The sequence below is a fragment of the Cyprinodon variegatus genome, unplaced genomic scaffold, assembly GCF_000732505.1.
Source record: "Cyprinodon variegatus isolate N-32 unplaced genomic scaffold, C_variegatus-1.0 Scaffold933, whole genome shotgun sequence".
In the NCBI taxonomy this organism is placed as follows: domain Eukaryota; kingdom Metazoa; phylum Chordata; class Actinopteri; order Cyprinodontiformes; family Cyprinodontidae; genus Cyprinodon; species Cyprinodon variegatus.
In genome coordinates, this window is record NW_015151386.1 from 168644 (window position 1) to 192602 (window position 23959).

General features: G+C 37.9%; 1 protein-coding gene across 2 annotated transcripts; it reads right to left on the bottom strand.

Annotated features, from left to right (window-relative positions):
- Nucleotides 1-1176: 1176 nt before the first annotated feature.
- LOC107100056 (ras and Rab interactor 3-like) lies at nt 1177-22789 on the bottom strand. Of its 2 annotated transcripts, XM_015398412.1 has the most exons (12): nt 22542-22789; nt 22150-22315; nt 14443-14554; nt 13335-13407; nt 11553-11641; nt 11376-11458; nt 7254-7473; nt 6494-7162; nt 6059-6382; nt 5823-5954; nt 2807-3338; nt 1177-2526 (listed from the first exon to the last, which is right to left on the bottom strand). In XM_015398412.1, coding segments are annotated over exons 1-11 (2364 nt in total). In that variant the 5' UTR covers nt 22544-22789; the 3' UTR covers nt 1177-2526; nt 2807-2844. The 2 variants fall into 2 exon arrangements, with proteins under 2 accessions (XP_015253898.1, XP_015253897.1); XM_015398411.1 differs by lacking the exon at nt 1177-2526 and having other exon boundaries at nt 2681-3338.
- Between the last annotated feature and the right edge of the window lie 1170 nt (nt 22790-23959).

Here is a 23959-nt window from a genome sequence, read left to right on the forward strand (position 1 = left end):
AAATAATAAATAAAAATAAAACCTGCCGTTCATTAAAATTGGTGGGAAAAAATCATTACAGGCAGAATCCCTGTAATGTAATTCTTCTAAGTACAGAGCAGCTTTTGCATTTTTCCAATGGTGTTTCAAGCATTTATTTTTGGTGAGAAGCTTCAAGTCCCTCGGGTTGGAAGACCTCTTTGCCACCACCATCATCTTTAGCTCGCTCCATAGATTTTCTATTATACTCTGGCGCCATCACATCACAATAGTTTATGTCAGGAGAAAAGTATTAGTAAAATTAAAACATTACTTTTAACCTAAATCATCAAGCTGTGAGGTAAACAATTTTATGTTTAGGACTGAAGTCAATTATTGCATTGATTTGGAGAGGTATGTTGATCCAAAATATCTATGCTTAAAAGAGCACTTCCCTTAAAGGGACAAAGGTGCAAAACTCATTTCATCAAAACTTATAAAAATATGTTTAAAACTCTCAAAAACCTTCTTTGTGTGTATGGCCTGTTTTAGAGTTACTGTTACCCTTTCTGAAAATGTATGACTAATTTGTAATGTTTAATAAGACTGAAGTAATATACTGGCATTCATGAATATGCTAAAAAACATCATTGTTCACAGTCTTTGTGAGAGAATATTTTGTGTCCAAAGGGACCAAACATGATAACAAAATTTAAAAGAAACGAGAACCTTTATTAAGTTTGCTGCTATTTTCTCCTCTCAGATAAAGGGGTTTGAGTCTTTCCACCTTTAATATGGACGTTAATCACAAAATGAAAATGAAACAACCATTTTACTGAACTGCTATGATTTCCATCGCTACTTTGTTCCTGATAATAATAAAACATTAACAAATATTTCATTTTTAGTTAGAGTAGATTTATGTTACAATGAAATACCACTTAAAATAAACCTCAAACCACAAAAGATGCATTATTTCAGTTCAACTTCACTCGAGGCTGTGTTAAAACTACTGTAAATGCTTCAGTGTGGTGCTGCCCTCTAGTGGTGCAGGAGGAAAACATCGCTCTAGAACCCCTGAATTAGCAAAATTTTCATATTGTTTCCAATAAAATCCACTCTTAGTCTTGAGGCTCTGTGTAAGGAGCTGAAAACCAATAAAATGCTTTTAAACCAAGATGCTTTTAGACATTAAGCAAGTTAAATTGGATAGGAAGACATCTTTATTTGAAGGCAGACATAATGACAGTGCCACAGATAGCATCCATACACTGGTGCGGTTTGATAAATAAAAAAAAAACGTTTTAGCTGCATACATAAATATATAATCTCAAGCATAAACCTCTCAGTTAAATAAAGATTACTTAGAACAATTTTTGACAACCATCTGATGATGTACAATGATAAATAAGCTGGAAACAGCAGTCTGAAAGGAAATAGCAACATTACACCAGTGTATAACTTAAGTCTGATCACAGAAATCAACTTAACATTAGGTGTCCTTGAATAAATAAACAGCTAAAGGCTTAACTGTCATACTAGACTAATCCATCTCAGGTGGTAACTTGGCTGTCAAATTTCCCACTGGTGAACATCTAGCAGAAATTATTAAAAATGTTTTTTAAATTTGGGCACATTTATGTTTATCCATTTAAAAGCATAAAAAAAATTATTTTGTTTTGCATAGATCTGAATTCATCTGATAGCTTCAAAGGCTTTTCTGTAGGACTAAGAGAAAATACTGATCAGTCTGAATCAAAACTCAGTAACTATCCTGCAAAATGTAATTTTTACAAACCATAACATCCAATTACAAGGAATAGAGGAGAAAGATCCGCTGTAAACTGAAGTGAATTCATGATTCATTTTGAATCTTTTCACAAATAGAACTACAGCCTCTTATTTATTTATTACTGAATATTTTTTCCCACTTAATCGCTACAAACTTAAATGCGAATTTTGTGCAAATGACCTGCACAGAGTAAATATAAGAAGTAGAAACACAATGTTTTTTAAGGGTTTTAAGCTTTTTCTGTATTTTCCAAATACAGAAAGTTGAAAGTGTTAAATGCACACACACACACACACATATATATATATATATATATGTGTGTGTGTGTGTGTGTAAGTCCTCTAGTCGACACCTTTAACACCAAATAGCTGACACTGTAGGTATGTTTGGGGTTTTGTTCAACAAGCTTTGCACATCTACGAATATTTATTTTTATCAAGTCTTTCTGTAACAGCTCAAGCTCTCAGCGACTAATAAGGAGCGTCTGTAAACATCAACTATCAAGCATTACCATAGCTTCTAAATTTGATAAGACTTGAACTTTGACTAGGCCATGTTTAGATTTGATGTAGTCTTTGGTTCTAAAGTCGTAAAATGTGAAAAAGTTCAAGGAGTACAAATGACAATGCAAGGCATTTTACGTTAAGACTAAGAGAGAAGCTTTTTTTGTTTGACAAACCCTCATTTAAGCCAAATGCCTTATCTCTAGACTCTGCGTCTCAGTGTGCAGAAATGAGGAGAGGTTGGACCAGATATTAGGTTTCAGAAAGCAAAAAGCTGTTTGCACCCTAGACAAATGATTGGAAATATCTTAAAAAAAAACAAAAAAAACAGCAACCATAGAAACAGAAGTCAGACTCACTAAAGTTGGGGCACACAGGGCAAACTCACAGCAGCATGGAGCAAACATTAAACTTCTCCCCAGAAACACCTACAGTAGACTAAGGTTTCCATCAGGGGATTCAGTGATGTCCAAATGCAAATACTACTATGATGGCATTTTTAGGAAAGAAATAAAAGTTGGCCTAGTAGGCAAATGTGTCACCTGTGAGAACAAACTCTCCTCATGCATGATTTATTGGCAGCAAATTTTGTCACCTCAGGTCTCCTTTTAGCTCTTCATCAGAATCATCTTTAGTTTCTTCTGTTTCAGTACAAACGCTCAGCCTGTCTTCCTGTTCGCTGGTCATCATCTCTTGCTGTTTTGCAGCTTGAAAGTCAGTTTGCACAGAGGTCTGTGGCTGGTCTTCCAGTTCCTGTTCACACTCTGTGTTCTCACTTGGCATAAAGTCAGCCTCTGTGCTAGTTTCTGTGCTCTGCCCTGTAACACCAGCTTCTTCAGACTCATTTTCTGTCCCACTTTTACTCTTGCTCTTAGTTTCTGTCTCTAGGTTCTGCTTGGCCATCTGCCTGCGAATCGTCCGTCTTTGCACGCTGCGACGCGACTTGTTGCAGTGGAGCGTGCGCCTACGATGCCATTGATTAATAGAGTGTTGGGCCTCTACACTGAGCTGACGGGCAGCCAACCTTGGCTGGAAGCTGTTGATGTAGAAGAGAGAGGCGTATAGAGTTGTAAGGTAGTAACCACCTGTGGAAAAGAGAAAATACAGATAAATCGACACCACAGTATGAAAGCTGTGGTTTGGTTGATTGTACTTCAGTGAACATGTTATTGTAAAAATATTTTAGCCTTAGACCTTATAAACATTTATCAAATAAAACTATACTGTTGAAGTCAAACGGATGGATAAAAATTGCAGTTTTAAATAGTCCTTCAAAGCAAATATCTAAAATTGTGGGGGGCTTTTATATTTAGCTATTCTAAGGTTTGGTTTAACTGCTACAGCTATAAGTGTCTTAGGGTATGTCTCTGACAGGAAGCAAATGGTTGCACATTATCCAGTTCATGTGCTCAACACAACATTCAGTCATTTACCCATTCAAACCCTGATGGTGGTTAGCTTTAACATTATAGCCACAGTCACACTGGGTCACTTTAACAGAATTAATCAGCAACAGCTGGGAAAGAGGTAAACCGTCTTGCCCAAAGACATAACGACAGACAAGGACAAAACAGGGGTTCAAACCGGCAATTCACCGGGTACAGGACAACAACCTAGAAAATGTATTATTCTTTGGAAAATAGCTTGAGTACTGATAAGTTGGTAGGGGAACATCTGTGGACATCATATATCTTGGCAATAATTTTCTGACAGATTTACATATGTGAACAAAATCGTTCGAACCCCTTGTTTGATAAGGAAAAAACTCACAATGCTCACAGAAATAATTGAACTATTAAAAAAAGTAAATATGAAGAACAATTTAATGAAAATGAACAAATGAAAGTCAAAAAAATGTTTTTCATTCATGTTTCCATAGACGGATTTGAAAAATAAGCCTATGAAACAATAATGGACAAAAATACATGGTACCCCTAAAAAAGACTGATAATAATGTGACCAAAGGAACATATCAATTCAAGTTGTGTCTATTCATTAATGTTATATGTGTCTAAAATCTTGATATCAGTCAGTGGGCCTATATATATAGGACTACAGGTGGTACTGCACCGTTTAGTGACATGGTGTGTACCACACTCAACATGGACCAGAGGAAGCGAAGGAAAGAGTTGTATCAGGAGATATGAAACAACATTTCAGACAAGCATGTTGAAGGAAAAGGCTATAATGCCTTGACTACAGTTGCACATATCACTTAGATATTTAAGATCCACAAAGAGCCTCCCTCAGCAAGAAAACTGATGGTAACAAAATGACATTGAAAAACTTCTAAAGAGATTAATGGTGAACCTCAACCTCAACGAACACCAGTGTCAAACTGCAGGATCTGTAATTGTTTGAGTCAAAGTGCACTTAACAGGAGACGACCAAGGAGGACACCATTGTTGAAAAGAAATCATAGAGAAGCCCATTTGTAATTTGCCAGACATGTTGAATAACCACTAAGCTTCTGGGAGAATTTCCAATGGCTAGATGAGATAAAAATGGGAGTCTTTGTCGAGCAGATCAACTATCTTCACAGATGGAAAGATGAAGCATATCAGTAAAAGGCTCTTTCATTTCCTGGGGCTGGTTTGCTTTATCTGGGCATCCTGAATCTGCAGGGTAACATCAAATCTAAAGACTATCAGGCGATTCTAGAGAGAACTGTGCTGGTGGTCTTCAACAGGATAATGACCAAAAAACACGCAGCTAGAAACATCCAGAATGTACCGTTCTGAAGGGTCCTTCTGTGAGCCCTGAGCTAAATCCTACTGAGCATCTTTGGAAGGAGCTGAAACATGCCGTCTGGTAAAGGTACCCTTCAAACCCGAAACAACTAAAGCAGCTTGCTTATGAGGAGTGGACCAGAATACATACTGAGATGAACCGAAGTCTGTTCAACTATGACCAGCTTCCCTTTCCTTGATGAAAAAAAGCATCCCCAAAACATGATTCTGCTGAAACTTTCCCTTTAGGTATGATGCAAAGTACTAAGTTAGCTTTCCTAAACACAGTAATTTGCATGTGTCTGTGATCCTTACATGGCTTGCAGTAATATGGACATGCTGCAAATTATGCTTCTTGTAGTTTTCTTTCAGCTGTTGTTAACATCCTGCCCATGTTCTATGAAGGTCAAAATAGAGGAGTGCACAACTCATGGTTGTCTTGTGAAAAGATTCACTCCATTAAGCTGTGGATCTCTGCAGCCCCTCCAAAGTTACCATGCTCCTCTTGGCTGCTGATATCTGCTCTCTTTGTCAGTCTGCTAAGGTGGACACCCATTTCACAGCAGGTTTGCAGTTCTGCCATATTGGTAGTTGATGGATTGAGCAGAGCTCTGTGACAAGTTCAAGGCTTGTCATTTTGTTTTATGGCTATAACTGCAGTAAAAAATGCTTGTTTAGAGTAGTAAATTGAGGTCTTAGACAAATGCAAACTGGAATTTCCCTATTTGATCTATTTTGTGCAGTACTGCTAATTAAAATCAAAATTAGGTAGTCTGGATTTTAAAGGGAACGAGTTCTAGTGCTATAAAATACTTTTTGAATATATTTTGCAGGTCTCACCTTCTCCCTGTAGCTGTGTTGGGTCCAGCAGCTCCATCATGTAGTCAGTGTCCACCTGTAAGCTGATCAGGTTGCTACGGAGCAAAACCCAGGTCAAACACGGTAAGAAGTCATCTGCTCCAAACACTGTACCTGTAGAAGAGGAGCGTTTCAGGAACCAATGACATCCCTGTATACAGCTCATCATTTCGGACTGGAATACCAATAAATGCAAAGCTCTGCAAACAACAGCCTACCTGTGCTAGAAGTGGCATTAGCGCTCATGCTATGGTAAATGCTCTTGCAGACTTTGAGAAGAATCTGGATCTTCTTGTTTGGAGAGTATGCTTCGTGCATACTTGCCCATCTCTGTTGTATTCTGTCTAATGTGAGAGGATCAGGGACTCCTACTCCTTTCGATCCACCAAGTTCTTCGACCCCGTTCTTTTCTAACACCAGGAAGTTTCCTTGAAGGCGTTGGAAGCTGCCGTCGTTGGTCCGGGCGGTGTGAATGCAAGAATAGAGATGGGAGGAGACGGGTTTCAAGGCCACTTTGTGGAGGGTGATCTCCACCAGGGAGTCTAGAGAAGGATTCAAAGACATATTAGGAGAAATCTACACTGGGAAATAATGGATTCTGATGGTAGACATGGTGGTTAACAGTACTTCAGAATAAGCATTGGTTCACTCACCAATTTCAGGGTCATTTAAGTCCGTAATACTATCCAGTATTGCCTGAATGTCTGGATAGTCCAACAGGATCTCCCTGAGCGATGAAAGTGATGACCTCACTTCCTGTAGGAACTCTGCTCCCATCGGCCCACTGGGATCAGAACCACCCTTAAGAGTCACCTCTACAAATGATTTCACCGTCTCTCCAAAAGCAGTTCCTTTCCTCTCGCTCAGCTCTACCACTCTGTTGGTCAGCCTTTTCTTCTGGGACACCAGTCCACCGAGTGCCTGGCCCACAGCTGACAGACGGTGCATGACCTTATCAGCCAGACGGTGTGCTGAAGGGTGGTGGGGTGTTGGGCTAGCTATTTGGGTCTCCTGCTCTTCCTCTATGCTGCTAATCGACAGTGAATCAAGCTCTAGGGATGGCGGCTGGAGCAGAGAAGAAGGCCTGGGTGGAGGCAACCAAACTCCATCTTCAATCCATGAGACCCTGTGAGGTGACTGAGGTACAGGACTACTGTGACGGTGCTGCTCAGGCGTCCCTGGTGTGGTGGGAGTGGAAAGGCTCCCCGTGCTTGCTCTCTGATGGATGCTGCATGTCAAATCCCGGCTCGGCCTCCTGAGGACCACTTCGGTTGGTGTTTGTGGGGTGAGTGGGGAATCAGCGGACCTGGCTCTGGTCAGACCTGTATAATAAAAACACCACACTCTCTTAAATGAACGCTTTTCCACCTGTTTAAAATGTAGCTATTATGTTTTAACGCATTTATATCTGACCAGCAGCCTCTGTGTTGGAATATTTGGATTCCTGGTCCAATGAGGTGGCTCGTTTGCTTTGTATCCCGGCCCCTGCCCAGGTCCGAGTGGTGCTTAGGCGTCGTTCTCGCCGGATGTGTGACAGCTGTAAACCCGCCGGCTTGTGAGTCAACCACTCGTCTCCATGTTCATGAATGTAGAGGGGATTTATGATACACAAGGCTCCATTGGAGGAAGTCAGCTTTATAAAAGAACAAAAACAAGCAGTGGAGCAGAATGTTGTTTATTTAAGCTCAGTTATTGCCAATGTTTATTCTGTCGTCTGCATCCTGAGACCACCAAACATTTAAAAAGCATTGATTAAAGGTGATTGCTACAAGTTTAACTTCTCCCTGTCACTAAGCGGCTCATTTGGGCTAACCAACTTTTGTTCTGTACTGTTTTTAAGCCAGTAACCAAGTCTAATGCAAACCAAACATCTAATTTAGTTCAGAAAAGCAGAAACTTCTGCATGCTTTCTAAGCCTCTTTAATTCTTTAACTTAGCAACAACACTCGATAGCTTGACGAAGTTTTCTCTCTAGTTTTAGTTCTTTTTTTGTTTTGGCTTAAATCTAAGAAAATGTAACTCTAAGAAGAAGCCATTTTTCACCACTACCACGGAGCTATTACAAACTAATTATGTCAGGGGCCAAGTGATTTCAACCTACCAGTGTGGAGAATCGTTTTGTATCATTGGCAACCAGAATCTATAACTAGAGGTAAATATGTTTATATGTTGAACCCATCAAAATGTAGAAAATAATTATTTATATTCTGAATATTTTTCCATTGATATATTCTAGATGTTCTCAAGATGTTGTATAAATGTATTATTTTAAAAATATTTATTGTATAACAGTTGGAAGAACAGTATTGTTATCACTAATGTAAAACCTTCAGTTAAGTGGCTTCCAGTTCCATGGAGGCCTTTTTTTCAATAAAACAAAGGCAGAAACCAAAAGTAAAAATATCCCATTTACATGTTAAAGCAGCTCAAATGTAGGGCTCCAAAATGATTTTGAGAGTAAAAACATGAAATCACATTTTTGTATTTGAAAGCAGAATTAATAATATCAACTATTATTAGCCAACATCAATCAACACAGTGACCATACCTTTCTCTGTTAGCTTAAGTATCTTCATCATTAAGATTTATATTAAGGTTTTGCCTCAAAGACTGAAAACATTAACACATCTCACAAAAATAAGAGGTTTTTTTTAACGTGTTGCATCTGAAACAATATAGCCCATAAAAAAATGTCTGATTGGGATTCCTATTTGATGTGTGGCACAACTCCACTTTACTCTAATCTGGAACTATTTGCTGGTTTGCAGCACTTTTGCTTTGCAGGAGGAAAATGGTCCTGGGATGCATGCATGGATGGATGGATGGATGGATGGATGGATGGATGGATGGATGGATGGATGGATGGATGGATGGATGGATGGATGGATGGAATCATCTAATGAATATCCATATCACAAGTATTTGCATTATATCATATAAGGGTAGGCAGCTTTAAGTCTATAATTGTTAGGATTCTGCAGCATAGGTTATCTGATCTTTACCTGAGCATGTAGAAATGTCATATTTACCTCCTGCATCACCTGGAGGTAGTTTCAGATAGCAAACATAGGAATGTACAAAGTTTGCTTCTATGTAGTTATGTTTATCAAATCTTCATTGGCATATCACTTAAATAGTCAAATCTTCCCCACAGAAGGTGTAAAGTCATTAATTGACAACAAATCTCTGAGTTCTGTTAATCATTGTAGACCGGGTCTAACCCTGGATTTGCACTGCTTGGTGCTCTTCTCTGCACATTGCCTCCATTGCTAATGCTACTCTGCAGAGGCTCTATCTGTACTCTCAGGCTCGCTCGTCCCTGAGTGTTTGAAGTGGCTCTCACAGCAAGGTGGTCTGACCAATCTTCTGATTATTTTAGCAAATAATTGTTTGATGGGCTCAGTTCACTCAGAGCCAGAGCTTTGAACCAAAGGGAGAAATCAGAGCAGCAGAAATTAAAATGTATACCCTGTTAAACAAGCCCACTATGCAAAGTGTGGGTGCACTGTATATGCATGGTGCAATAGGAGGACTGGCGGGCTAACGGTTAGGGCATAGAGCTTGGAATTCCTGAGGTTCTGAGTTCAAGCCCAACTCCCACAGACTGCAACTCTGGGTCCCTGAGCAAGACCCTTAACCTCACACCGCTCCCCGGGCGCCCCACGACGGCAGCCCACTGCTCCCCAAGGGGATGGGTTAAATGCAGACATACATTTCTTCAATGTGAGATCAAAAAAGTTCAATTATATGGAGGGAATTTTCCACTATTCTTGCAAGCAAAGAACACTTTTGAAAATGGAAATTTGAGGAAAAAAAGCAATCTAGAAATATAACTTTGAAAAATATATTTTTTTATATTAGTTTTTTCAAGTTTTACAAATAGTATTCTTTTTAAAACAATGCTTTACAGGTCATATCCTATTCAGTTTTGGGACTTTTCTCTGGACTGAGGTGCATTTCTAATGGTTTACATATAGATTAGCAACAACATTTTCATTGGTCAATTTGAGTGTGAAGAGTGAGCGATTGTTTGGTCTTCAAGTAAAGAGAATATATCTAAAGGAGCTATTTGAAAAGAATGCAATTCGTAAAACTTAATCTGAAAAATACAACAACAAAAAATCAGTAAAAGATATTTTGAAAACAATCATTTTAAAAGCATTTTTTTTGTAGAAAATATACAAATCCATTTTCAAAAATACCAACTGAGAAAAAAACAACAAAGTTGCTCTCAAAACCTTTTTTTCCAAATAAGATGCTTTTCAAGGTTTATATCTGGATTGCAAATTTTATAAACTTTGTTTTTAAGTTTCTATTTTCAAACGATGTCCTTTGTTTGCAGAAATAATGGAACAAAATTACCTTAAAAGAAACCCTGCCCTAACATAAAAGAAAATATTTAAGATACTGAAAAAAAGAAAAAACATCATAACAGCATCAGACAGGAAGTAGGCCTACTCAGTGCAAACCTTCAATTACTTGCACTGTGGTAGAAAAAGGTGGTGATCCTCATCAGTTCCAGAGTATAAAGCAAAAACATTTTTCTCCATTTAAATTCAACCAGTAATCAGAATCAAAATGTGTTTTCCTGCAAAAGGGAATAGCTTGCCAAACCTTTTTCTCTTTTATTGTTTACTGAATTGTTATAAAATGCATGGAAATACCTAAAAACTTTACTAACAACCATTTCGAGACGTTAGAGGGGTCTGGCTGCAGACCTGCAGTGTCAGGACGCTTTGTTGCAGACCTGCACAAAAAGGTCTCCTGCAATGTCAGGACCGGAAGTTTATTTTAGACATTATATTCGAAATCTTCAAGAAAATAATATACTATTGTAAGAAGAAGACAAATTTTCTTTTTCTTTTTCCAACTCAAAGACCAAGAAAATTGTGTTTTATCATGTAATTTTTGGGTGATTTTCTTTTACTTATTAGACTTATATATATAAAATTTGGAGGTTTATTGGCTGTTTTGGTCATGCAGTATCTAGATATTCAGCAATTTATATATATATAAAATATATCATGTGTATATATATATATATATAGTATATATATAAGCTATATTTATAAGTTATATATATAAGTTATTAAACAGATGATTATTTCTGTTGATGATTATATTTCTATTGTGCGGACCCAGGAAAAAACATGGGAATGTAAATTATTTCCAGTATATTAGCTTATTATCTTATTTCGCTTTAACATTAAAAGGCTTAAAATTATCTTCTGGTTCTGACAGAGCAGGTCACCTCACAGTGCAGTTCTGCAACAAAGGGTCCTGACAGTGCAGGTCTTTAGCCAGACTCTCTTGGACATTTCTGAAAGTGGCTAAAATAACAGCATGTCCTGTTCTCTTGAGCTGAGATTATATTTTAGCGGAAATGTAACTTTCAGAGTTTCTCCTCTAGTTTCTAAATGAATGTTTTGTTCTTCACCAGCATTTGAGAGGATCAGTGGACGTTGAACTTCCTCACTGAGCAAAAACAGAGAAGTTGTTCCTTCAGTGAGTTATCTTTGATACAGACTAACACACCTGTATGGAGCACATCACGTGGCTTGGCTCCTTTTGGGGCACTTCTTCTGTCTGATACTCAGGTGGTGGGGACAACCAAGTATCTGTAATGCAAAAAATAAATAACTTTGCTCAGTTTTAGTAAATATTACTGTACTTTTGTATTCTTCATATTGGAAAGTGGTACAAAAGACTCACTAGGTTCAAGCTGGGAGAGATGATCTTTGTTCATCTCACTTTTGCTGTAGATCAAACTGGGAATGGACAGGCAGACAGCCAAAACATCCCTGGAAACACACACATAAAGAGACAGATCATAAAGATTCATACAAGGCATTGATAAAGTATTCATACACCTCTAAAAAAAATACCTGGAAAGTGGTACGAATATATTTTATGATACAGTCAAATCACAACTAACAGCGAATTAGTGTACCATATGCTATTAGGGTTGTATTTGGTAGAGCAGGACAAAAATTGCACATTACTGTGAAGTGAATGGGAAAATGCACATGGCTTTCACCCATGTTTGAGGAAAAATGTAAAAATTACCGGTGAACATTTTTTTGAAAACACAAAAAGGACATTAGCAAATTGAGAAATTCAATGGACAGACAAACACAAAAACTAAACAAAGTAAAGACAAAAATGAAGCAATCACAGAAAACGGAAAGCATCAAAGTAGACACGTATTCCAGAGAAAAACCAGCTCCATATAAATAAATGATGCTAAACAACTGTGGTTTGAGAAAAGCTGCAAACTGGTGTCACATAACGGAAGTGCTCCAGACCACTAGGAGTTAGTCTGTAACCTCAAATATTAATATAAAGCTCTGTGACTTTTGTATAATCTCTTATAATTGTCATTACAGCAAAATCTCCAACCTCAGAGATTCTGTCTAAAGGAAGACTAGTCATGACTGTCATAAATCTGTCCTTTGCAGAGGAGTGGCAAGAACAAGGCAGCTTTTAGAAAGTCAGGAGAAGTCCATTTTGGAAATTGCTTTAAACCGTCCGAGGAATACTGTTAAGATGTGCAACAAGGCCCTCTGTTTAGAGCAAAAGGTAACTTTTTGTCCCACAATAACAAATCGTCCTGAAAAAATGTACTGTACATTTCATACTGTTCCTATAGTTAAACATGACGGAGGAAGCATTATGCTTTGGGCCTGTTTTCCTTCATCAGGGATGAGGAAGCTGGTAAGAGTTTAAGATATTTCATACAATAGAGCATTTGGATCAAAGTTCAGATCAAAACCTTTCGTGGCAAAATTAAAAAAGTTGTTCACAGATACTCTTCATCCACTCTGACCAAGCTCGTCTTTTTTTTTTTTTTGCAAAGTGAAAAAGAAGAAGATGAATATAAGTGTATGTCACACTACCAGAAGTGATAAAATTCATGAATAATTTTGCTTTCACTTCATAACCCTGTGGCCCTTTCTGAAAAAAACAGCCTTAACTTTAACACACCTAGATAAGAGAAAAAAGGCCAGGTGTTGAAACAGTGTGAATACTTTGCAAAGGCTCTATAATACTATGTTAAAATGTATTTAAGTCGTTTCGTAAGAACTTAAAGTAGCCATTTGCAGCATAAAACTGAAAATGTTTTAAAGAGAACTTTTAAACATCTACCAAAAATGTTGTAAATATCTGCACTGCAAAAAATCTAAACCTATAGAAGTCATTTTTTCTTAAAATAAGTGCATTTGGTCTTGAATTGAGGAGGTAAAAGAAACATTTTGCCAATGGAACAAGACAATTTACACTTAAAATAAGAAAACACAATTACATTGTCTTATTTCAAGTGCATATTATCTAATTATCTTATTTAAAGAGTAAAATTACTCATTCAATTGGCAAACTACCTCATTTACCTATGCAAATTAAGGGTGAATACACTTAATTTAAGAAATTTTTACTTATTTCTAGATCGTTTTTGCAGTGTGGAAATTTGACCCAAGTGGTAAAGTTGATTCTTACCTGGACAGAGAGTAGAAAAGCACCAGCTGAGGCAACTCTGAGAAAGACAGACGAGACGCAGAGACCTGGAAGGCTATTAGAGAAAAACAGAGAAAGAGTGGGCAGCTCAGCGTTATTACATGTTTAAAGAAATGTAAATTCTGGGAAATACTTTAAACCTGATAGAGGAAGTCTGAAAAGAGGACTTCTGCAGAAAATTTGCTGTAACGGCTCGAGCAGTTTTGCTTGCTGCTTTTTTTAAGATGTGGTATTTTTTTTTTTTTTTTTCCTGACAATGGATTGTTTCTAGTAAGCAGGTTTTAGAGAGGGTCAGCTGATTCTTTCATAGCTAGTTTCATGATGCAAACACTCATCATGGGCTTTATTATCAGATATTTTAAAATTTAATTTTACAGGAATAAAGAATTAAAAACATGTATTTATTTAACAGCAGGATCTGGCTACACAAGTAAAAATTGATTGTGAATTTTTTTTAGCAGACACAAAAAGTATTCAATCCCCTACAGATCATCAGGCCTTTGCAAAATGGTTAACGGCAGCCTGCATTGTGCTGTTTGGAATCTTCTTCCTGGTCTAACAAACAAACATGTCTGGTCAGTAAGTTCAATGACCCCCCCCATAAAAATTAAATAAATAAATAAAAATTAACACTAACAATCATAATCTGCAGTGAACTGGAGACAATGAAATGAAAGAGTTTAGGCACAGCTGAACGTTCTTAAAGAAAGAAATCCATCCCACATATAAAAAAATAATGTTTACTAATGTGAAGTTTGGAAAGTCCCGGCATCAAATCTACAGACAGTTTGTCAGCTATGTTTAAAAGCAGGGTGGTAGCCAAACAGCTCCAGATTATGCATCTAATATTCATCAAGAATTAGGCCTTATTATAGCTTGTTCATGGCAACAACAACAAAAACAACGGCTGGGATAACGGGGAAATCTTTTTATGTATAAGTACTATTATTGAACAATTGAATGCATCAGGCAGTGGTTTAACAGATGACATCATTGGCCTGTTTACTCATTGGTTCAAATAATCTCTTTAAGAGAAACTCAAGGGACATCATGTGACCGGATTCCACCCAGACAGAGTCCTGTCTCGTACCTGTCCCGGTGCAGTTCATGTTATAATCCAGAACTTCTCCATTCTGATCCCCTGCAGAAACACAAAGTAGGCAGGGCTGAGACGTCACAGAGTCCCGTACGACCAGGAAACTCTGCAGGGAAACACAAAGTGACTCATTTAGCTGTCTGAAGTGTGATTCAAGCGCGCTGAGCACTAAGACGCTTCATCTGAAACACCAACACACACAGACCACGCAGCGGGGCTCCATGGCAACCAGACCACAAGAAAAAAGACACTGAAGGGTGGGTATAAAAAGCTGACACTGTCATTGTGTGGTTTTTTGAAAGCGGCAGCAGTATGTCTTTTTAGCGACACTGATGTTCTGATCTCTCAGACAAAGACTTAAACACAGTGTGGATATGTGAAGATGCTATCAGTGCTGCAGTCTACTTTAATGGGGGGCTGTGACACAGACACGGCTTAATATCTCTCAGCCTTTCTACTCAATAGATACTACAGCAAGATTGATTAAATTATGCATTTCCTCCTCAGCTAATTATTCTACTCAGTTAAATATTCTACCATTCTTATTTTCAATTATTTTAAAAACACTTTAAAAGCAGAAAACAGGAATGTTAAATTATCAATGGATCCTCAAACAGAAATATTATTTACAGTCATTTTTATATTCCACACAGTCATGGCAAAGAATGATGACTTAGCTGTGAAATCCTCTGCAAGGGAGGGCTGACAAGAAATTTCTCTTCTTATAAGGGCTTGGTATGCTTGTGGAAAGTTGAGTGGAAGGAAAAAAAAATGTCAGATAAGCTTTTACAAGCAATGGGAGGTTTTTTTTCCATATGGATCCACCCTCTTTGGTAGGAAGCCTCCAACTGATGCAACCAATAGTTCCATTATTAGTTAAATGAACTCCTCCTGTGACCCAGTCCAGCATTAAGCAGAAAAAGTGACGCCTTGATGATGTTGAAAAGTACAAACCAGGGTCAGGTTAGAAATAAAAATATTTGATGTTCTTCTACAGAAAAAAATAGTTCAGCAGATCCTAATGAAAAGCAGATACAAAAACAAACCTGCCAAGAGAGGGCCGCCATCCAAAACTCACAAACAAGGTAAGGATGGCATAAATCAGAGAGGCGGGACAGGGAGCACAGCAGAACCAAAGAGCTCGACCTTAAAGGAATAGTACACCCAAAACATGATTAGCCTTCATTTTCTACTCACCCCCATGCTGAACAACACTCTGGAGTACTTTTTTGATATCTCAAATGCATCTGGAGATCTGGGAGGCTTCTTGCTGTCTGCTGACATTCAAATAATGGAGGTCTATGGCGCCCGAGGCAGAAAGGTCCATAAAAGTCCACAAAAAACGTGTCAATATTCCTCCATACTGCTCGTCCAATGTATTCCAAGTGTCCTGAGTGGGTAGCATCCAGAATTTACTCGAAACAAAGTCATTTAGAATGTTTTTAGAGCATAAACAGTAGTGTATTCATGACGCTACGGAAACCGCGGCAGACCAAACCAGATGAAAGTGCGCATTCAGCTCGGCAAAGAACTCATGCTCTTCCTCAACACTGAAGTCCTCAGACATTTTTCTTTCGTTGTTTCTTTCTTTGCACAGGTAAACAGCACATTTCTTCTTCTACGCTTGCATTATCGGCAGAGCAGACGCTGAATGCGCACTTTCATCTGGTTTGGTCTGCCGGCTTCCGTAGCGTCATTAACGCGCCGGCGCGCGCTTTCAGGAAATCCTATACACTACTGTTTATGCTCTAAAAACATTCTAAATGACTTCGTTTCGAGTAAATTCTGGATGCTACCCACTCAGGACACTTGGAATACATTGGACGAGCAGTATGGAGGAATATTGACACGTTTTTTGTGGACTTTTATGGACCTTTCTGCCTCGGGCACCATAGACCTCCATTATTTGAATGTCAGCAGACAGCAAGAAGCCTCCCAGATCTCCAGATGCATTTGAGATATCAAAAAAATACTCCAGAGTGTTGTTCAGCATGGAGGTGAATAGAAAATGAAGGCTAATCATGTTTTGGGTGTACTATTCCTTTAAGGAGGAGCCAGAAAAAAGGTAATTTGGTAAAATGAACGAGTTTGTCAAAGACATGTTGGCGACTCCCCTATTTTATGGAGTAAGGAAAATGCACACCCTGCATGTCATCAGCACAAGAATGCCATTCCTGCAGGAAAACAAGATGGTAGAAGCATCAAGTTGTAGGGATGCTTTTCAGCAGCAGACACAGAGAGACTGGTCCACATCGAGAGAAAGTTTGATTTTGCAGAGTAAAGAGATATTCTAAAAAAAAAAAAAAAAAAGTTGATTTGACCCTGAGAGAAAGGGTCAGCTCCCACCAGGTCAGTGACCCGAATTTACTGCTGAATAAGGTGGTGTGAGCAGTTTGGCAGCCTCAACGTTTCTGTTAACTTATTGGATTCAAATGTCTTTCGATTGAGTGCATGTGCTGATAAACAAACTGTTCAAACTCTCAAACCATCCATGTTAAAAAGCAAAAAAAGAAAACATGTACCAAGATACAGAGCAGAAAACCCTGACTTTTTCTGATTGTTCTTAACCTGAAATTGTTATCAGCCAACGAAATTCAAGCTTTGTACGATCTCCAGATTTTTCAGTGGTCACATCACTTTGATTGGTGCATCTAAAAAGATGTAATAGATGCTTGGTAAATATAATTTACTTTAAAAGGTCATAAAGAACAATGTTCGAGTTAACATCCCTCTCCTCATTTGAAACACCGTCTCTGAAAAAGAAATGCCTATTTTGCTAAAACAATAAAGATGAATCTATATTTTTAATGCTGTAGGAATTTGAACATTTGGAATTTTTCTTTAGGAATTTTTCTGGAACAGCAACATAGGTTAAGATTATAGGTCAGTTTAACAGCATTTTAAAGCCACATCACTGGTTCAACCGCTTTATCCAACATATTGACACCTGGATTATTTTTTTGTCAAGAAGAAATTGTGATGTCTATTGTTTTGTGCACAAATACCAATTCAGAAAATATGTATATATATTTATTTATTTAAATTTTTTCTGATATACATACATATATATATATATTTATATATATCTTAGATGCAGAGGTGTCAAGTAACGAAGTACAAAACTTTCTTTACTTTACTCCTTTACTTATTTCTCTTCCTATTTCTGACTTCTACTCATTGCATTTTCACACAAGTATCTGTACTTTCTATTCCTTACATTTTTAAAACAAAGGTTACTCGTTACTCTTGGCTTAGGTTTATTGTTTATAAATATTTATTTCACGTCATGTGCTCCATCCAATGCAGATCATTGGCTCCATCCACATCTAGTGAAAAGCCATATAACGCAAACACTCATTGCTTAGCTAAAGGAAATCATCAGAAGCAAGCAGGTGTTCTTCAAACTGCAAACGTGAATCCTTTATGCCATGCTACAATGTCAGATTCAGAAAAAGATGTTAAAATGTCTTAAAAGTCGGACACAGGCGAGAGCGTATCGGGAGATGGAGACCAAACAGACCTCCCTCATCCTTGGCCCTATCTCAAAGAATTCTTTAAAATACTCAAAAAATTGAGCTTTTAATTCATATAGCGGCATCTGGCTGTTTTTTTTAAAGGTTACTTTATGCTTTTATACGTTCAGTAGTTTTTGGAGCACATACTTTTTCACTTTTACTTGAGTAAAGAGTTCAAGTTGATACTTCAACTTTTACCAGAGTGTTTTTAAACTGCCGTATCTATACTTCTACTTAAGTAACATATGTGTGTACTTTTGACACCACTGATCAGATGATAGCTTGTCTCAGTAACATGCATGAAGAGCATTGCTCAAAGCAGGAAGTTTTGAAAAAGTTTTGAATCTTCATCATAAAAAGCAGCATTTTGAAAAACTGAATCACCGATTTTAACATTTATACCAAAAATAAAGGATTAAAAATAGAAACTGTTGCATCGTCTGTTTTTTTTTTCTTTTTCCTGGAAGCAGACACAACAAGCATTTTAAGCGGTTGGTTGACAAACAGTGGAGTTGTTTAAGAAAAAAGCACATCCATGTAGCCATTAAACTCAGCTTAGAGGTGTTCCTACACACCAGAAAGCATAAAATACTAAAACAATGCATGCAGGAAGTGGCTTTTAGACCAGAAAGCACAGAAATAAAGACAAGATCACTTTGAGCCGCTTAACTCTGAACACGGAGAGATGCAGCAACACAGACAACGTTCGCATGAGACTGTTTGGTCGATTCACAACTGCCCAACAGCCGAATCATTTCTAGCTCTTTATCTATCTCACACCACAACCTCCACAACCCAACACCACACAGATGCTACAGAAAAAGTCTTCCTTTGCTTTAATTGGTCCGGTTGATAACCTGACGCTGCAGCTCAACATTTTGCATTTCTTGCTAGTTAACAGCAAACCATACTTTGAAATGATCCTGATATAGAGAGAAAAAGCATTTTGCTACTCACAGTGCCTCTCCACCGTTGGTGCATTCATTTTGTAATGTCATTTCCCTGATAGGCACACGATATTATTCAACAGTACTTCTGCATTTGGCCTAAAAAGGAGTCTGTTTTATTTTCAGATGTCAAACAAAAAAGGGAACTGTTGATGTCATAGAGAGAGTTGTTCATAAGCTGACCTGGATCAGAGACCCTTTGAGTTAAAGCAAGACTTTGACTACAGAACTAAGCAGAGAGGACATGAGAGGGCCAGAATAAAAGAGGACTTAGAGACAGAGGATATTTAAAGGGATCAGAAATGACTATGAGGAATAAAGAAGTTACAGACTCTGTTTTTAAAAGCTTCTTAGACCGGTTCAAACATAACTAAGCTGATCAACAGCCTTACAAAAGCAAATAGATAAAATACCCAGATGAAACATAAGAAGGTGGTATAGAGGAAGGAAGTCAGGTCAAACTGGAATTAAACAAAACTTTTTGACCACTGCAAACCAAACACAACAAACAACACCATTCCTACTGTGACACATGGTGGTGGCAGCATCATGCTGTGGGGATGCTTTTGAGCAGCAGGGACAAGGCTGCCGAGCCAGTCATGAAAAAAAGGTACAGCTGCATTATTGTAAGTGTAGCTAAACCCAGAATGTTTGAGTGGAGACCAAAAGGACTTCCAGCTGCCATTACACAACTGTTTGAGTTACACTAACAGTTAATTTCCTTTTGGGATTAATAGAGCTCAGCGTTCTGTTCACATGGTTAGTTAACCCTTTATATTCACTCAGTGAAATACTTAGAAATTCAAACTTTCAAGTCAATTATGTTATTGGATGACAGAACAAGACCTTATTACTATTGTAATATTGAAAAATAAGTATTTTCATATCACTTGCCCTAATATGAAAAAAACCCCAAAGAGTACTTCCGTAAGAAATTCATAAAGCAAAAAATTAAATAAAACACACATCATTTTTACAACATAACCCATTATTGTTGATATAGGAACTTATTTTATCTAATTTTCAACTTAGCATATTAACCTTTTTCAAATTAGCTATTTAACCTTTCAGTTAGTGTATTAAGTTTTTTACTTAGGACAGAAAAGCAATCCGGACTCGGCATTTCGATACTAGTTTGCGGGTTTGTTGGGTCTTTATGCTACTACCTCCTCCTGTTTCTTCTTGTGGGATAATGTCTGGTTGATGCACTGATGCCATACTTTTAGGTTCAAACATAAAAACATCATTCTTCTAAAAATGTTCAGCTCCATTCTCAGCTTACATGAGCACACACTTCTTTCCTTTATTTATTTTACACGTTTTCAGATCATGGAAATATAGAAATGAAATTAGTCTGAACCCAATTTTAAAGGAAAAGTAAAAAAAAACTGTTATACACTGCAAAAAATTGAAATCTAAATAAGTCATTTTTTCTTAAAATAATTGAATTTCTTTTTGAACTGAGGAGGTAGGTGAGAAAGTTTGCTAATGGAACATGGCAATTTACATTTACAATAGGAAAAAACAATTTCAGTGCATATTAAGGGTAAATACACCTAATTTATGAAATTTTTACTTATTCCTAGATGGTTTTTGCAGTGTAGACAAGATCACCTTGTATCACTTAATTCAGAAAGTCAACACTGTTTATTGTATAGATTTATTATGGGTCGGTTAATGAATTAATCTTTTAAAACTCCTCTGCAAGTGTCTCAGGGGGCTGGCGCTGATATCTAGTAGTCTTTGGGCAAAAGGCAACTTGCCTCCACCCCATCACAGTCAAGAAGATCAAAATAAATGTTTTTTGTTCTATAATTCACATTTTATGCACTTGGTTGGAGGATGGCCAATTTGCCAAATGTCCAACAGACATTCATTGACAGCAGCCACAAGGAGATAATGACACGATTGGTTATAGGAAATTCTGAGCTGAATAGGAACATATTTCTAAATGGTTAATAAGGAGCAGGACTATTGATCACTGCTCCTAAGGTATCTTCTAAGATTAAAGCAAAGGTTGAGTTTTAATTCAAAATCAAGCTCCTTGAGAAGGAAGACTACACAGGCACACATAATCCAGGTTCCTGTCGTAGATTATTGGGGCACCATGTCATCTGCTGGTGTTGGTCCACCAGGTTTTCTAACCAGCACAAAGTAAATCTACAGAAAATAAATCCATTCACCTACAAGGAAATTTAGAGCACCTCATCCTTCCCTTTTTATTGAGACGCTGATTTTATTCTCCAGCAGGACTTGGCAGGTACCGAGTAACAAAAGCTGGTTCAGTGACGATAGTGTTACTTTGCGTCATTAACCACACCTGACCTGACCGGAACCACAGAGAGAATATCTGGGATTGTGGTCAGAAAGCGAAGGAAGTGAAGAAAAAGATGAGAGGCACTGAAACCAACATTGCATAAAAACGACCTGGGCCTCCATTACATCTCAGCAGAAACACAGTCTGATTGTTTCAACGCCACAAAATACTGATGGAGTATTGCATTCAAAACGAGGCAACAACAAAAAATTAGACTGATATTTCTGTTTAAAATGTAATTTTCACTGACATAATTTTCTAAGGCACTGACTTTTGGGTTTTCCTGATCTCTTCGCCACACTCATCAAACACCTTCAGCTGTTTTAGTCTACGCGCAATGAAACTATAAAGGCTAATATCTGTTGGACGTTTTAAAGTGATTTGCAGATAAACAGTGAATTTCATTTTCATATTCTGATTTTTGTAGCTGTATTTTAATACCTTATGATACCAAGCTAACAATCAGCCTGAGAGGGTTAAGAATTTAAAAGTGATGTCAGAGGAATAACCGATCAATCAATAGTCAGTACACAGAATTAATCGAGACATTTCATCGCATGAGCAGCTACCTTTTAAATCAGTTCAGATTTCTGAAAACTCTCAATTTACCGGAGATGCTTTGAGTTTCACTGGAGGGGGACATTTTTAAAGGAGAAAGAGTTGTTTTTTTCTTTTTTATATTATCTTTAACATCACAAACCCTCACATTCTATTTCATTTAAGTGACTTTTGAGGTAATAATATAGCAAATCAAACGTATTCATAATTACTTGCTTTTATACAAAATGGACAATTACAGAGTAAACATGTTAAGTCAAAAAATGAGCAGATTGATCAGCAGGTTATCTCACTTTTTGAATTATTCAAGATTATGAACTTCATATCAACAAACAAGTATTTTTTCTGGTTATTCTGCTCTTACCCCAGCTGGTGCTCCGCTGATAGCAGCATGGGCCCGATCCCGGTCCCAGGGGGCCCCAGGACACCAGGCATCCTGACAGCTCCTGAGTTTCTCCAGCAGTGAAAGTTTCTTTCTGCTGCCCCTCCATGGGATGGCTGTTGTCCCATTAACAGAAGCATGCACTGCCCTGGAGACCAACATATTAACACTATAATGTGCTTGTAGAGCGTATATACGCACACATTCAGCAACACCGGTCTTCCACTAACAAAGCAACGACTTGAAACCTCTGAGGTGAAACTTAGGTGAACAACAGTCACGGGTGGAAACTTTCAGATTTTCTGCATCTGATGTTAAAATCTTCTGAATTTTAGAAAAAAAACATGGAAAATAAGTAAATACATGCTACTCACATGTCTTCCTTTTTCTCAATTAGAAGCTTCTGACCATACTTCAGCGTTCGCCTTCTTGTGCTTCTCTCTCCTTCTTGCAGGGAACGTGTTGCTTAAGAGCTCAAAATACCAGCAGAGCTAGAATAGGAAGTCAACTCTCGTCTCTGCAACACATCCCCAAGAGATTTCCTGTCATAATTTCCACATTTCAGCTTCGTAATCAACAGCCCGAGCTGCTGAGAAGTGTTATTTGCTTTTTTTTTCCTGTTTCACATATTTCACCTGTTGGAATTTTGTGCAGTTTTGGGTTCCATTAGAAAACTAACAGCAGCTTCTTGTACCCTGCCCTTTTTCTCGACTCAGTCTGTGGTTAACCAAAATTCTGAGCACACTGTGAGCCAAAACTCTGAGAACACCGTGAGCTAAAACTCTCAGCACACTGTGGATTCTGAACAGACCCTGAATGTTCTCTTACATATATATGTGACTGCAGAGCTACAGAAGATTTTAAATGGACAGCTTCTTACTGTTAAAATTAAAAGACAATTTAAAAGAGGTGAGGGTTCAATGGCTATTTCTGCTCTTTGTGAGTGCACTGGCAGGCCAGAGCATTAACAGCTCCCTGTGTCACAGAAACCACATGCTCTAAGGCAGCGGTCCAAAAAAACACCGGGCCGCAAACCGGTACCGGTCCGTGGGTTATTTGGTACCGGGCCGCACAGAAAAAAATATATATATGTAATTTATCAACAATCAGAGTCTAAGTGATGTTTTATTTTGAAAAATATAAAAACAAAATTGGGGTATTCTCTCCCAATTACATCAGTCGGTGCATCTGTACCTCACGACACAGGTTAATTCAGGTCAAGACGCATCCTATCTATAACATCCTATCTTTGTGAAGCGGGATTTTCTGCAGTTACAGCGACCAAAACAAAGCTACGGAGCAGACTGGACATCAGGAGCACACTTCGTTTGTCATTGCCTCCGATCACGCCTAGATGGGACCGGCTTGTTTTGGAGAAAAAGGCTCAGGGCTCCCACTAATTCAACATAATAGTGAGTTTTATTTTTATGCTGTTTGTATTTGATTCTATGCCTGTTGTATCATTTTATTTGATCGTATTTACCGCCCACATTTTAAAGGCGGTTCTTAAAAATATTGTCTGACATATAACCGGTCCGTGGCGCAAAAAAGGTTGGGGACCGCTGCTCTAAGGTGTTCATAGGGCAATATTTCTGTGGCGAGGGTTTTTTTTTTTTTTTATAAGTGCTCATCAATAGCATTATCATAGCAGATATTTGCAGCAACTATGACAAATTGTAAATAAGGACCTTTTGTGACCATCGGAGCTTGGCCTGTTTTTCAGTGTAGTCCTGCTTCTTTTACTGTGACTAAGGCCCCGTCCACACAAAGCCGAACCCTGGCCTAAACGCAC

Coding starts and splice junctions, on each gene's coding strand:
- LOC107100056 (XM_015398412.1), bottom strand. Junction 14,555..22,149: donor TCAGCGGAGCACCAGCTGGG/GTAAGAGCAGAA, acceptor GTTTCCCTGCAG/AGTTTCCTGGTCGTACGGGA. Junction 11,642..13,334: donor CTTTTCTACTCTCTGTCCAG/GTAAGAATCAAC, acceptor GTGTGTTTCCAG/GGATGTTTTGGCTGTCTGCC.